A 14,349-nucleotide genomic window follows, 5' to 3' on the forward strand; every position below is an offset into this window, starting at 1 on the left:
ACAGTGGGTGTCCTCCATCTCCCAGAACTATTCTCTGAGGAGACATATTTCCTGTCAGAGGGACAAGACTTGGCCACCTCCCTCCCAGAAAAAGAGGGGAAGAAGAATCTTCTCTCTCCCTTTTTCCTTCCCTGTTTCCCTCTCAATCCTTCTCTCTCCACCCCTTCTATTACAACTCCTCCTCACTCATTTTATAAACGAAGAAGCTGAAGCCCACAGACAGGAAATAACCCTTCTAAGGGCTTTGTTGTTCCATCGCATCTGATTTTTCATGACCCTATTTGGGGTTTTCTTGGCAAAGATGCTGACAGGATTTGCCATTTCCTTTTCCAGATCATTTTACAGATGAGGAAACTGAGACAAACAGGGGTGAGTGACTTGCCCAGGGTCACACAGTCAGTAACTATCAGAGTCCAGATTTGAACTCAGGGCTTCCTGACTCAAGGCCAGGCACTCACATCACATCAATTCCTTCTCATCTTCCCAAGTTTCCCCTTACCTTCCCTCAGCCTCAATTATCCCCTCATCTCTGTCCTTCTCCTACATGCCACAGCTTTTCAGCCGCTCCCTGGGCACCAGGCACCTCCTTTCTCCACCAAGTTCCAGTGAATGATGGCAAATGCAGAAGGCATCTTTCTAACTTGTTGGTATTTACCCAGCGGTGGGATTTCTGATCAGAAAATTGGGGCATTTTGGTTGTGTTTTTCACCCAGGGAAGAGTAATGCCTCTCCCTGCACATTCCAAATTGTTTTCCAGGACCGCCAAGCCCGTTTTTAGCCGCTCTTGTTCCTAATGGCAGCTTTGGCTTGGTGGAGATGCTGCCTTTCTCCTGGAAAGCAGGGTGGCGCATTGGGGCAGTGGAGTCTGGTTCCACTTCACAGCTGACCCTGCACTCAGCCACACGGGAGCCGAGGAAACCGTTAATAAGCCAGATGGGCTTTGAGCTTAGAGAACTGTTCTTTTACATGTGGGGAAACTGAGGACCTTAGCACTTACGTGTTATGCCCAGGTTCCTCTAGCTGCTTGAGGTGGGTCGCTGGCTGAGTCCAGAGGAACTTGAACATTATCTCAGGGGCAATAGGGAGCCAGTGCAAAGCTGTGAATAGAGGAGCAACCCGACCACACTTCCCCAGTCTGCATGTTCTCCTAGTAACCTTGGCTCTCGGCTTCCCATGACGTTGTTTGATTGTATCCGTCTTCTCAGACCAGATGAGTGGGGTCTGCCATGGGGGAATCACTGGGCTCAGCTGTTTCTCTCTCTCCTTCCCCCCATCCCTCCTTCTGTCTCCCACAAGAGCCACCAGGCCTGGGATGGGGACCACCAATCACCCTCCTTCTAAGGAATCCTCTATGCAACACCAGGCGGTAAAGCCCTTTTCTCAAGGAGTCCCCACTCTGTGGGAGAGACACATCTATGGAAGGTCATGGAGGAAGGAGGGCACAGAGAAGGCTTCAAGGAGGGGATGGTGCCTTGCTGGGAGGCCCAAAGAAGGGGGCATCTTTGGCAGAGATGGAGTGTAGAGAGGGAGGGAAATCCGTCTGGAGAGGTGGGCAGAGGTGTTTATGTTATTCCAGAAGGCATAGGGAGCCATGGAAGGTTTTTGAGATGCTGCTGCTGCTGACATGGTTGATTTCTTGCTTTAAGGGGCCCCAGAGCTGTTCCAGGGCAAACTGCTCCTTTCACAGAGGAGAAAACAAGTCCCATCTGCCCCGTAAGAGGCCGCCTGGGCGGATGTGGGGGAGGCAGGAGCCCAGATCAGAGGGCACTTCGGGAGAGAAGAGGATGGAGTCCATCCAGACGTCTGCAGGCCAGCCCTGGGCAGTGGGGGGTCAGGGAAGGCCGGCCGGGAGACTAGCACATCCGGCTAAGGTCTGGAGAGACGGTGGTGCTGTCCGGTGGAGGGAGCCAAGGGCCAATGAGCTCCTGTTTAGAGGAGATGCTCCCGGGGCCATCCTGCCGGAGCTGTCCAGCAGGCGCTCGGAGAAGGGACGGCAGGGTAGATGTGGGACAGCAGCAGAGGAGAGGGAGGGAGCTAGGCCGGGAAGCCCGGCTGAGGGGGAGACGAGCTCAGTGCGGATGGGCCGAAGGTACTGGAGGCGGGACAGACACCGAAGGGAGGCTGGCGAGAGCAGCAATAGGGAAGGGAAGGTCAAGCGTCTCCGAGGCCCAGGCTCAGTGGGCACCTTGGAGAGCGCCCTCCCGGGCAGTGGAGGGGGAAGGGGGGGAGACAAGCTCTTTCTGGAGGATGTCAGTGCGTGGGGAGGTAGTGCAGGCAGCCAGTGTAGACTGGCCGCGCAAGGCAGGCGGGCTCGTTACCAGGACGTAGCTGGAGCGGATGGCGGGGTCCAAGGAAGAGTTTGGAAGGCTGGGAAGCCCAGAGCGCGCTTGGAGATGGGGGGAGGGGGGAGAGTTAGCCAACGGGGAAGCTGAGGCTGGGAGAGGGCTCCGAAGACCCTCTAGGCAGGGGCCCCCGCCTCGGTCACGGAGGCCTCCTGTACCGGGGCTGCCGGAGGGGTGTCTGGGGGAAGAGCAGAGGCCGGTCCCGCCAGGGTCCTTTCGGAACTAGGTCTTCTCTCCCCTCTCAGAGATCTCCGAACACCCCAAAGTCGGGGGTCCGGGTAGAGGGATGGAGGGCGCTATCGCTTTCCCTCTCCCAGGGTCACACTCTCTGCTCCCCTGGCCAGGGACCGCCTTGGGGGCCGTTTGCACTCCTGGGTCCAGGCTCGGGACGCTGGGGGAGGCTGGGCCCTTCTCTGCTCCGTCCCTGCCCAGCCCCGGCAGGCCCTCGGGAGGCGGAGTCCGCCCGCCTGCCCTTCCCTCTGGAGCCTCTCCCCTTGGGGAGGGGGCGCGGCTCGGCCCCAGTGGCCCCCCCGCCCCCCGCGGGCTCCACCCTCTCCTCGGGGCGGCTGCCATCCATCCATCCATCGGGCCGGCCGGCCGTCGCCGCCGCCGACCCTCGAGCCCGGCCCCCGGGCCCCTGGCACAAAGCCTCGCGCCCCCTCCCCGGCTGCGAATCTTGAGCACCCTGGGGCGCGCCGCTGGGATGCCCCGAGGGGGCAGGGGCCCGGCGCCGCGCCCCAACTCCCCGCCCCCGGAGCGGCGACCCCTCGGCACGTGGGAGGGGAGCCAAGGGGGCGGGGAGTGAGGCCCCAGACCCGGTGGCGGGAGCCCGGCAGCAAGGGCGCGTGGGGGGGGGGGCCAGAGGCCGGCACCGCCCGCGAACCCGCTGCCCGGCCGAGCCCCCCAGCAACTGGCAGGAGGAAATAGCGCGCGGCCCCTTTAAATTTACCCAGGAGCCCTCCAAGGAGCCCCAGGGGCCCCAGGCAGGAATCCCCACCCCGGCTCCAGCCCGCGCCGGCCGCCGAGCAGCGAGCGAGCCCCCCGGCCGCCGTCGCCGCCGCCGCCTCCCGAGCGGAGGAGGTGTCCCCGGCGCCGGGCCCGGCGAGCAGCCCGCGCCCGGAGGGCCGCCCGCGGCGCGCACCGCAGCTCATGGAGCCCGGCGGGGACCCGCGGAATCGGAGCGGCGGTGGCGGCGGCGGCGGCGGCGGCGGCAGTAGCGGGCCTGGAGCCCCCCGCAGCCGGCGCCCCCCGCGGGCCCCGGGCCCTGAAGACCAGGAGGCCGGAGGTGAGCGGGCCGCCCAGCGGGGGAGAGCGGAACGGGGGAGGGGGGCCGCGGTCCCCGGGCCCTCGCGGCCGCTGAACAAAGCGGGGGAGGGGGCGGGCGCGGCGCCCCCTGGCGGGCTCGGACAGCAGCTGCAGCCGGGGCGGGGGTGAGGGGGAAGCAGGCAAGGGACCCCGGCCTGGGCCCCCCTGCGCGTATGGGCCCCACCCTGAGGCCCCAGGCCGCCGTCCCCGTCCCACCACCGCGGACCCCACCCCTGCCCCCTGTCCCCGGCCAGGGCGCCCCGGGCCTTCTCGGGCGCCCCCAGACCAGATCTCCATCGGCGTCCTCCAACTCCGGGCTCTGGAGCCGAGCTCAGCTGTTCTTAAAGGGGCAGGCCTCCTTTTTGCGGGAGAGGGACCCTTTCTTAAAGGGATAGGCCGCCCGAGAGGCTCCCGCTGCAGGGAGGGAAGGGGCCCCTGCAGGATCCTGATCCGACCCTTTCATTTGGCAGAGGGGGAGAGCCTCGCCCAAGGTTCCCAGGATCACAGGTTTTGGGGGGCCGGAGTAAATGCCCTTTGGAGGGCCTCAATGCCAACCCCCCATTTCTGTAAAGAAGAAAACAGACTTAGAGAGGGGAGGCATTTAGAGATCTTCAGGCCAAACTCCCTTCTTTACAGATGAGGAAACTGAGATCCAAAGGGAAGGGAATAACATGTAGTATGTGCCTGGCATTGGGCTAAGCAGTATATTATCTCATTTCATCCTCAGCCTGAGGGAGAAGCTACCATTTTATAGTTGAGGAATACATGGCTAAGAGAAGGAGAGGCTGGATTGGAACTCAGGGCCTCTGGTGGTCTTCCTGGCCTCTTTCCCCTGTACAGCCCACAGTATTTTGAGCCTCTGGCAGGGGAGAGGCTTTTCCCCAAAGGATGAAGTTTTCCTCTCCAGACAGCCCAAAGAGCCCGGGGCCTGCCCGCCAGAGATCAGGCTGCATGGTGGCTCTGCTCCCCACTTTTTGGACCTTGGGCAAACCCCTTTCTCTAAGCCTCAGTTTCCTCCTTTGTAAAAGGATCCCTCCTGGTCCTCCATGTGCTTCTCCCTGCCTGCTGGGGATTCATCTCCATCCTTGGAACCACCATTCCAGCCGGGCCAGCTCACTTACGTCCGACCCTTCCCCTCTCTGGGGGGAGCCTCCCTAGGCCCCGAGGCCCCATCCGCCTCTCCAATCCCAGGCTATGATTGCCGAGGGGAGACGATGAACTGGGAGCCCCGGAATCTGAGTTCAAAGGCGTCTCTGCCACCTGCGTGGCCCGGACCCTTCCTCCAGCCTCAGTCTCCTCACCGGTAAAGTGGGGGGGCCTGATTGCCTCTGCGCGCCTCGGCCATCTCCCCCCCCCCCCCCCTTCTGAGCCGCAGCCCTGAGGACTAAGGCTCAGAGCCCTCCTCCCCCTTTAGACTTCTCCGTCTCTCTCATTCCTGGCCGAGAGTCTTTATTAGCGGGAAAAGCTGCTCTTAAACCAAGATGGACTGCCTGGGTGGGGGGGCCTCGGCCTCGGCCCCCTCCCAGCCCCAGAGCTTCCTCCACCCCTTTTGACCATTCCGAGGGGCCGCAGAATTGGGCCGCTCCGGACCCTACCTCTGGGAGCGTGGCCCATCCCCGCCCTTGTTATTTAAAGAGACAAAGCCCTTCCCCTCTTAAAGGAACAGTACGTCCGCCTTTGTTTCGAGCAAGATCGCCGCGGTGGGGCGAAGGGACCGTGGAGGTCACGCAGCCCCTTCCCCTCGTTCTGTAGAAGAGGGAAGGAGGGACTGGCCTGGGGTCCGGAAGGAAGCTGGAGCCAGGATTTGAACCGGACTCCCAAGCCAGCCCCAGGGAGCCCTGCCACTGAAGCCTTTGCATCGGGAAGACCGGGGTTGGCGTGCCAGTCATCCCACCCCGGCAGGTCATCCCGCTTTCCCTCACCTCTGGGCCAAAGGGGTCGGCCTGGGTGGCCTGGGAGCCGGGCCCAGCTCCTGATCCCAGCTCCTGATCCCTCCTACGGAGAGACCCAGGACCAGGGCCAATACAATAGGCTGTTACTTGGCCGGGTCCAGCTGGCGCTCAGGAATGGGTGGAGTGAAATGGCCTCACCGGGGCAGAGACAGCCCCCTCCTCGGGCAGTGCCACTGGGCACGGGGTGGAGGTGCCTTTAAGAAGCGCTCAGGTGGCCCCCCAGCGGGCTTAAAGGGCCAGCGCTGGCCACTGCCTCCCTCCGGAGGTCTGGTGGCTCCCCGGCTTTTGTTCTATTGTGGGTCCATTTATGGCCTTTCTGTGGCCAGAAGGGATTCCTATTTAGAGAGAGCCTCCGGTAGCCAAGCCTCTTCCCAGACACCTGGAGAGGGCAGAGAGGGCAAATGTTATTACCCCTATTGGAAGGATGAGGGAAACTGAGGCAAGTGACCAGCTTACACGGAGCCTGAAGGGCAGAGGCAGCATCAGAACCCAGGGGTCCGAGCTCCCAGATCTGCCCAGAGAGGGGGAGTGACTTCACTCAGCCAGGCCCTCCAGGAGCCCCCCGGAGCTGCCCCTCCTTGGCAAGGCTCCCCCTGATCCCCAGACCCACTTTCTTAGGAACCAGGAGCCCCTCCGCTTGGGGAGAGCCTCCCGTCTGTGTCTGGCCAGCCCCCTCCCTGGCTGACTTCCTCTCCTCCAGGGACCCCGGCAGGCCTGTTCCCGAGGGCCCCACCCAGGCCTGGAAGCTGGGCCTGGGACCAGTGGTGAATTGGCCGGCTTCCCCAGCCCTCTGCGCTGGGGAGCCGTGCCGGGAGGGCAGGGCCGCCGTTTTTTAATAGTTCAAACTTGGCCCCCGGTTTTTCTTTCCTAGTCTGCTGCGCCTCCCTGGGCCCCACTTCAGAGCTGAGAGCAGGAAATAGTTTGAGCCGGGGTGGCAGGGGGGTGGCGGGGGTGCTGTTGGAGTTGGCCTGGGATGAGGCCACTCAGAAGGGATGTTCTGTTCTCTTACCAGGCAGCTGGCTTAGCTAGAGAAAGCGAGGAGCCCCAGCCTGCTGGGGCTGGCCCTTAAGGGCCCAGGGCAGCCGGGCAGCCTGAGCCTTCGGCCTTCCTTTCCCCCTTCCTGTTCTCTGCAGTGCCCATGTCCACCCCCAGCTTCCTCCTCCAGTCTAGCTGTGGAGTGGCTCCAATGAACCCCCCAGAGAAAATCTGCCTGTCCTAGGCGCGAGGACTGTATTTGAAGGAAAATGGATGAACCTAAAGGAGAGGCAGATCCTGACCTTACTGGGCAAGACTGACCCATTTGTGAAATGGAAGAATTGGAGTTGATAGCTTTAGGCCCCTCCCAACTCTGCCATTCCCTGTTCTAAACTCCTTCCCAGCTCTGCCATCCTCTATTCTAAGCTCCTTCCCAGCCCTGCCATTCCTTGTTCTAAAGCCTCTTCCCAGGCCTGCCATCCTCTATTCTAAGCTCCTTCCCAGCCCTGCCATTCCTTGTTCTAAAGCCCCTTCCCAGGCCTGCCATCCTCTATTCTAAGCTCCTTCCCAGCCCTGCCATTCTTTGTTCTAAGCTCCTTCCCAGCTCTGCCATCCTCTATTCTAAGCTCCCTTCTAGCCCAGCCCTGCCATTCCCTGTTCTAAGCTCCTTCCCAGCCCTGCCATCCTCTATTCTAAGCTCCTTCCCAGCCCTGCCATTCCTTGTTCTAAAGCCCCTTCCCAGCTCTGCCATCCTCTATTCTAAGCTCCCTTCTAGCCCAGCCCTGCCATTCCCCGTTCTAAACTCTTTCCCAGCCCTGCCATTCCTTGTTCTAAAGCCCCTTCCCAGCTCTGCCATTCCTTGTTCTAAAGCCCCTTCCCAGGCCTGCCATCCTCTATTCTAAGCTCCTTCCCAGCCCTGCCATTCTTTGTTCTAAGCTCCTTCCCAGCTCTGCCATCCTCTATTCTAAGCTCCCTCCTAGCCCAGCCCTGCCATTCCCTGTTCTAAACTTTCCCAGCCCTGCCATTCCTTGTTCTAAAGCCCCTTCCCAGGCCTGCCATCCTCTATTCTAAGCTCCTTCCCAGCCCTGCCATTCTTTGTTCTAAGCTCCTTCCCAGCTCTGCCATCCTCTATTCTAAGCTCCCTTCTAGCCCAGCCCTGCCATTCCCTGTTCTAAGCTCCTTCCCAGCCCTGCCATCCTCTATTCTAAGCTCCTTCCCAGCCCTGCCATTCCTTGTTCTAAAGCCCCTTCCCAGCTCTGCCATCCTCTATTCTAAGCTCCCTTCTAGCCCAGCCCTGCCATTCCCCGTTCTAAGCTCCTTCCCAGCCCTGCCATTCCTTGTTCTAAAGCCCCTTCCCAGGCCTGCCATCCTCTATTCTAAGCTCCCTTCTAGTCCAGCCCTGCCATTCCCCGTTCTAAACTCTTTCCCAGCCCTGCCATTCCTTGTTCTAAAGCCCCTTCCCAGCTCTGCCATTCCTTGTTCTAAAGCCCCTTCCCAGGCCTGCCATCCTCTATTCTAAGCTCCCTCCTAGCCCAGCCCTGCCATTCCCCGTTCTAAGCTCCTTCCTAGCCCTGCCATTCCTTGTTCTAAAGCCCCTTCCCAGGCCTGCCATCCTCTATTCTAAGCTCCTTCCCAGCCCTGCCATTCCTTGTTCTAAAGCCCCTTCCCAGGCCTGCCATCCTCTATTCTAAGCTCCTTCCCAGCCCTGCCATTCTTTGTTCTAAGCTCCTTCCCAGGCCTGCCATCCTCTATTCTAAGCTCCCTCCTAGCCCAGCCCTGCCATTCCCCGTTCTAAGCTCCTTCCCAGCCCTGCCATTCCTTGTTCTAAAGCCCCTTCCCAGGCCTGCCATCCTCTATTCTAAGCTCCTTCCCAGCCCTGCCATTCCCCGTTCTAAACTTTCCCAGCCCTGCCATTCCTTGTTCTAAAGCCCCTTCCCAGGCCTGCCATCCTCTATTCTAAGCTCCTTCCCAGCCCTGCCATTCTTTGTTCTAAGCTCCTTCCCAGCTCTGCCATCCTCTATTCTAAGCTCCCTCCTAGCCCAGCCCTGCCATTCCCCGTTCTAAACTTTCCCAGCCCTGCCATTCCTTGTTCTAAAGCCCCTTCCCAGGCCTGCCATCCTCTATTCTAAGCTCCTTCCCAGCCCTGCCATTCCTTGTTCTAAAGCCCCTTCCCAGCTCTGCCATCCTGTATTCTAAGCTCCCTCCTAGCCCAGCCCTGCCATTCCCCGTTCTAAGCTCCTTCCCAGCCCTGCCATTCCCCGTTCTAAGCTCCTTCCCAGCCCTGCCATTCCTTGTTCTAAAGCCCCTTCCCAGCTCTGCCATCCTCTATTCTAAGCCCCCTCCCAGCTCGCCCCCCCCCCCCCTCCTGAGACGGAGGCAGTCGCTGCAGACAGGTGGGCCTTTGTGCTGTGCCTTCTGGAGGGGCTGCCCCTACTTTCCTGGCCCCGGGTGGCCCCTTGGCCTAAAGCTACAGGCTTACTCTGTGCCAGCCCTTCCTTCTTAAAGGGGCAGATTCTTCCCTCGGATTCCTTTTTTTTTTTTAGGAAGCCTAATTATATGCGCCGTCCTAATATCCTTTTGTTTCCACTCCCTCTTAAAGGAACAGCGCTTTCTTTCCTGCTTTCCTTTAAACGATCCCGTAGTCCTCTTCCTTCCCTAAGGCGTCCCTCGAACCCCGCCAGCTCTGGAAGGGTGAACACTCGGGCCGGCTGGCAGAAAATTAGATTTCAGAATCTGGGCTGGGAGCTGACGCCTGCGGGGTAACCTTGGGCAAGTCTCCGCGGCTCCGAGAACTGTGTGCGGGGCGCAGTGCCGAGGTCCGGGTCACCTGAAGGACCCAGAGCCCCGTGGGCAGACCTTTCCCGGTCAGGTTGTGCCGCGGGCGGCCCGGCTCCCGGCCATTTCCTTCTCCTCCTCAGGTCGGGGCCGCCCAGCTCCCTCCCCACGGCCCTCAGGGTGACCCTCTCCTCCCCGCCCCCACTCTTCCCTTTCTAGACGGGGAGAAGGGCTGTTGGGTAAAACCCCTCTCCGGTGCCTCCCTCCCCGTCTAGGGCCGGAGCTGAAGCCAGAGGGCAGCGCCTTGGGGTCCCTCCCTTCCCCCCGGAGCAAGGGCCCTCCTTCTGGCCGGAAGTACTCGGACCACTGCGAAGCCCGGGCCTCCCGGCCCGGCAAGAGCCGAATCCCGGGGCGAGACCATCGGCGCTACTACCATGACCACTGGCGGCTGGAATACCTGATGGACTTCAACCCGGCCCGGCACGGGATGGTGTGCATGGTGTGCGGCAGCTCCCTGGCCACCCTCAAGCTGAGCACCATCAAAAGGCACATCCGCCAGAAGCACCCCTACTCCCTGCACTGGAGCCCCCGGGAGAAGGGGGTCATCAGCAGCAGCTGGGATGCCCACCTGGGGCTGGGGGCCTGCGGGGAGGTGGGGGGGCCGGGGGCCCGAGGGCCCGACGAGGACGAGGATGAGGACTTGGAGGAGGAGGAAGAGGAGGAAGGCCCCGCGGCCCCCCCAGCTTGCCTGCCCAAGGGCCCAGGTAAAGGCAGAGGAGCCCAGGGGGGACCTGCTCCCTCCCCCACCTCGGGAGTGTGAGCCCCTCCCGCTGGAACCTTAGCGGCCAGGAGGGTCTGTTCAAGCCCCTCTTTTTACGGAGGGGGAAACCAAGCCCCAGAGGGGGCAAAGGACTTACCTAAGGTCACACAGTATAGTAGGTGCTCTCTATCTTGTTAGGAAACCGCTCAGGGAGCGGGAGGAGGGGGAGGACTTAACTGAACCCGGAGAGCAGGGGAGGGCCGAGGGACCGACGCCCCGGTCTGGGAATCGGGAAACCGAGAATTGGAAGGGTGGAATGAGGGCCCGAGGGGGGAGCCAGGGGTGTGGAGGAGGCTGGCCAGAGGGAGAGGAAGGGGAAAAGAGAACCTAGAGGGAGGAGGAGCCGGGGGAGGGCTAGCCCCCAGCCCCCAGCGAGCCGTGCCCTGAGGCTATGGGACTGCCCTCTCAGTTCCTTCTCCCCACCTTCTTCCAGGCCGATCCTCCTCGGGCAGTGGGGGTGGCCGGCGTCGGAGGCGCGGGGGCCCTTCTGCTCCCCGGAGGCCTGGAGGCAGTGGGGGGCTGGGGGCTCCCCGGAGCCTGGAGCGGCGGCTGAAGGAGTCCCTGCAGAGCTGGTTTCGGGCCGAGTTCCTCATGGACTACGACCCGCGGGGCAACCGGCTGGTGTGCATGGCATGTGGCCGCGCCTTGCCCAGCCTCCACCTGGATGACATTCGGGCGCACGTCCTGGAGGCGCACCCCGGCTCCCTGGGGCTCACCGGCCCGCAGCGCAGCGCCCTGCTGCAGGCTTGGGGTACCCCGGCTGCGGGGCCAGCCCACCCCCCACCAGGTGTGAGGCCTGACTAGAGGGGGCCCCTCCAGGTCATCTTGGTGGGAGGAGGGAGGAAAAAGTGAGAGAAGCCCTTGGGAGGCAGGGACTCCTGGGTCTTCTCTGCTCTGCTCATGGCGCATGCCTAGGACACCTGGCGGGTGGTGTGGGGTTGCCAGAGGAATTTGAACTGGGGGAACAGGACGCCTGGGTTTGTCTGAGGTCCACCCCCAGCCTTTCTCAAATGAAGGAATGATGCCATTTAATTCATCAAGCATTTATTAGACCCTTCCCTCGTGCCCCGTCTCTAAGCTCCTTACCCTAACTGTGTGACCTTGGCTAAGTCACTTCTCTGAGCCTCAGTGGTGACATCTTCGCCATGGGGGCTAGCCGCTAACGGGCCCTCACGGGGGCAGGGGCTGGGCGGCGCTTCAGAGGGGTGGGTCCCTTAGTGGGCTAGGCCTCTAAGTCCAGCCCCCTCTTCCCTCCTGTCTCCCCACAGACGAGGACCTCGGCCCTCAAGACCTGACTCGAAAAGCCCAGGCTGCGCCCTCGGCTCCCTCTTCCCTGGATCCCTCTCCGCCGGCCCCTGGGGCCCCTCGAGCGGGAGCGGCCCCCGCGGAGGGGGGAGCGGCGGCTGGGACTGCCGCGGGGCTGCCCCGGGGCCGCGATCATCGGCGCTACTACCAGGAGCGCTGGCGGCTGGAGTACCTGATGGAGTACGACGGCGGACGCCGCGGCCTGGTGTGCATGGTGTGCGGGGGCGCGCTGGCCACGCTCAAAATGAGCACCATCAAGCGCCACATCCGCCAGCGGCACCCGGGCTCCACCGGCCTCAGCGGGCCCGTCAAGGCCCTCATCGCCCAGGAGTGGAGCCGCAAGGCCACGCACCTGCTGGCCCTGGGGCTTCCCTTCCCCGAGCCCCCAGGGGCCAGGGGGCAGCCCAGCCAGGCCACCCAGGGCCAGAGGGAGGAGGAGGAGCCGCCGCCGCCGCCGCCGCCGCAGCAGCAGCAGCAGCAACAAGGGGGAGAAGAAGAGCCGGAGGAGGAGGAGGAGGAGGAAGAGGAGGAGGGAGAATGGGGTGAGCTGGAGACCCGCAGCCTCCCTAGGGATGGGGGGCAAGAAGGGAGGCCACAAATAGGAGGAAGGGAGCACGGGGAGAGGGGCTTGGGAGAGACTGAAGGAGAAAGGGGCAGGCAAGAAGGGGGCTTCCTGCAGCGGGGTAATGGGGAGCCCTGGTGAGCTACAGGGGAGAGAAATGGGGAGATCCAGGAAAGGGAGGGAGAGGCGAAGCGGTGGGGCGGGGCAAAAGGAGAAGGGGAGGAGTCGGAGGAAAGAAGGGGTGCACTCGGGCAGGCCCCTATGGCTGTGGCCTCCCTCCACAGCCGACCGCTCGCCCTCCGCAGAGGAAGATGGTAGCGCCAGGAAGACTGAGGAGGAGGAAGGGGAGGACCACGCGGAGGAGGCGGCCGCGGCCCCGGCCCCGGAGCTGCGGGCCAGCAGCGCCCCGCCCCCGCCTCCTCCCCCGCCCCCGCCCCCACCGCCGCCTCCTCCGCGGAGCCGGGAGCAGCGGCGCAACTACCAGCCGCGCTGGCGGGGCGAGTACCTGATGGACTACGACGGGCGGCGGCGCGGCCTGGTGTGCATGGTGTGCGGGGGCGCGCTGGCCACGCTCAAGGTCAGCACCATCAAGCGCCACATCCTGCAGGTGCACCCCTTCTCCATGGACTTCACGGCCGAGGAGCGCAAGACCATCCTGGAGGCCTACGAGGAGGCGGCGCTGCGCTGCTACGGCCACGAGGGCTTCGGGCCGCAGGCGCCGCCCCCGGGGGCCCCCGACGGGGACGTGCAGCCCGGCGCTGTGTGCCGGGCATAGCAGCGGCCCCGAGGGAGAGTCCCTCGCCCGCCCCGCCGCGCCCCGAGCTGGGGGGAGGGGCGGTGCTGCCCCGCCTCCGCGTCACCCCAGCCCTCCCTGCCCTGGCTTCTGGCCCTTGCTGTGACTCTTGCCCTCCAGCGGAGGAAGTCTGGCCGAGGCCCCGCCACGGCCCCCCTGGCCTGACCGCCTCCCTCCGGCCCGCCGTTCAGTGTTAGAGCCGAGGCCCCGCAGCCCTCTCTTTCCGCCTAGGGCGGGGGGCTTGGCCCAGGCCCCCCTTGCTCTGCTCGTTGCACATGATCCAGACTGGATCCCCCCCCCCCCCCCCCGCCTCCCCCGGAGCGGGTTCTGACGCCCGCCTGGGGCCTGGCATTCCCGCGGGCTCTCCCCAGCCCGAAGCATGGCAGTATTAGGACGGCCGAATCCGCGTAGTAGCACTTTTTTTTTATCCTCCCTTTCCTTCGGTCGGGGCTCGGCACCCCGTCGCTGGGCTCGCCCAGAGCGCCGCGCTCCGCCGGCTTCCGGCGGGCGCGGGCGGGGAGGTTTTAGGGAGCATCTTCTAGGCAGGTCCAAGTTTGGAGTGTTTCGATTCATTCTCTCCTGTGGAGAAAAGGTGGCCCCGCAGCCGGCCCTCGCTCGGCGCTTCTTTTTTATTTGATTCGGAAACTTTATTTAATGCTTTTCTATGGGGGGGGGGGGGGGAGCTGGCCGTCAGCCTTGTGTGCAAATGTCTTTATTTATTATTCGTGTATCAGAGATAAGCTGGGAGCTCCCCGGACGGGTGGGGGGAGGGGGAGGGGGAAGTGGAGGAAGGAGCAGGCGGGTTCCCGAAGTTCCTAGAACTCCCCTCCGCGGGAACCTGTCGGGACGGCTCTTTCCGGTCTCCCCCCAGCACCCTGGGAGGGGCTGCTGCTCAAAGTGGCGACTTCCTCGAGGTGGCCCCGAGGTCTCCGGCGGCTCTCCCGGTTCCCACGGCCTCCACGCCGCGCCTAAGAACATCAGCTTCGTGGGCAAGGAGCGTTAGAGCCCGAGGAGCCCCCGGGGCTCGCGCAAGTGGCCCTTCCCGCTTCGGAGGGGAAGACCGCGGAGTTTAGGAACTGGCCCAAGGCGAGCTGCTCGGGCCGGAAGTAGCAGAAAGGAAGCACTTAGAGGAGCCCCGGAGGCAGCTCCCTCCCTTGGCACTCTGGGGGGTGGGAAGCTCTTTTTCGCGTGCTGCATGCCAACCCAACACTGCCTCAGTAGCCCGAGCAGTCCGTGTGTCCATGAACATTCTAAGCGGTGTGCTTGCCCTGCTGGCTAACCTGTACGTGTTCCTCCGAATCTATATTTATATGCCAGGTTACTCTTTAGTGACATTATCCGAACATTTGTATGCGTATTTGTGAGGTGTTTGCATCCGTTTTTTTTATATCCGCCTCCTAAGTTTTGTAAGAGAGGTATGTTGAATAAATGCTTTCAAAAGGAGCCCCTTCGCGTTTGCCCCCCTGGCTGCCTGGTCTCTGCCCTCCTGCCACCCCGCCCCCCATCCCGTAAAGAACGGA

General features: G+C 62.9%; 1 protein-coding gene across 2 annotated transcripts; it reads left to right on the top strand.

Annotated features, from left to right (window-relative positions):
• The first annotated feature begins 2,909 nt into the window (after window positions 1–2,909).
• On the top strand, window positions 2,910–14,272 carry ZFTA (zinc finger translocation associated). Of its 2 annotated transcripts, none has more exons than XM_056801562.1 (5): window positions 2,910–3,627; window positions 9,625–10,113; window positions 10,603–10,956; window positions 11,438–12,016; window positions 12,342–14,272. In XM_056801562.1, the coding sequence occupies exons 1-5, from the start codon at window positions 3,492–3,494 to the stop codon at window positions 12,809–12,811; spliced, it is 2,028 nt and encodes a 675-aa protein (XP_056657540.1). In that variant the 5' UTR covers window positions 2,910–3,491; the 3' UTR covers window positions 12,812–14,272. The 2 variants fall into 2 exon arrangements, with proteins under 2 accessions (XP_056657540.1, XP_056657539.1); XM_056801561.1 differs by having other exon boundaries at window positions 2,911–3,627; window positions 12,321–14,272.
• The last annotated feature ends 77 nt before the right edge of the window (window positions 14,273–14,349 follow it).

This window comes from Monodelphis domestica, chromosome 6 (assembly GCF_027887165.1).
Source record: "Monodelphis domestica isolate mMonDom1 chromosome 6, mMonDom1.pri, whole genome shotgun sequence".
NCBI classification, from domain to species: Eukaryota; Metazoa; Chordata; class Mammalia; order Didelphimorphia; family Didelphidae; genus Monodelphis; species Monodelphis domestica.

Excerpts from the sequence above, each read along its gene's own strand:
- ZFTA (XM_056801561.1), top strand. The coding sequence starts at position 3,492 with ATGGAGCCCGGCGGGGACCCGCGGAATCGGAGCGGCGGTGGCGGCGGC. Across the intron at positions 3,628-9,624 it reads TGAAGACCAGGAGGCCGGAG|GGCCGGAGCTGAAGCCAGAG; the intron begins GTGAGCGGGCCG and ends CTCCCCGTCTAG. Across the intron at positions 12,017-12,320 it reads AGAGGAGGAGGGAGAATGGG|CCGACCGCTCGCCCTCCGCA; the intron begins GTGAGCTGGAGA and ends CTCCCTCCACAG.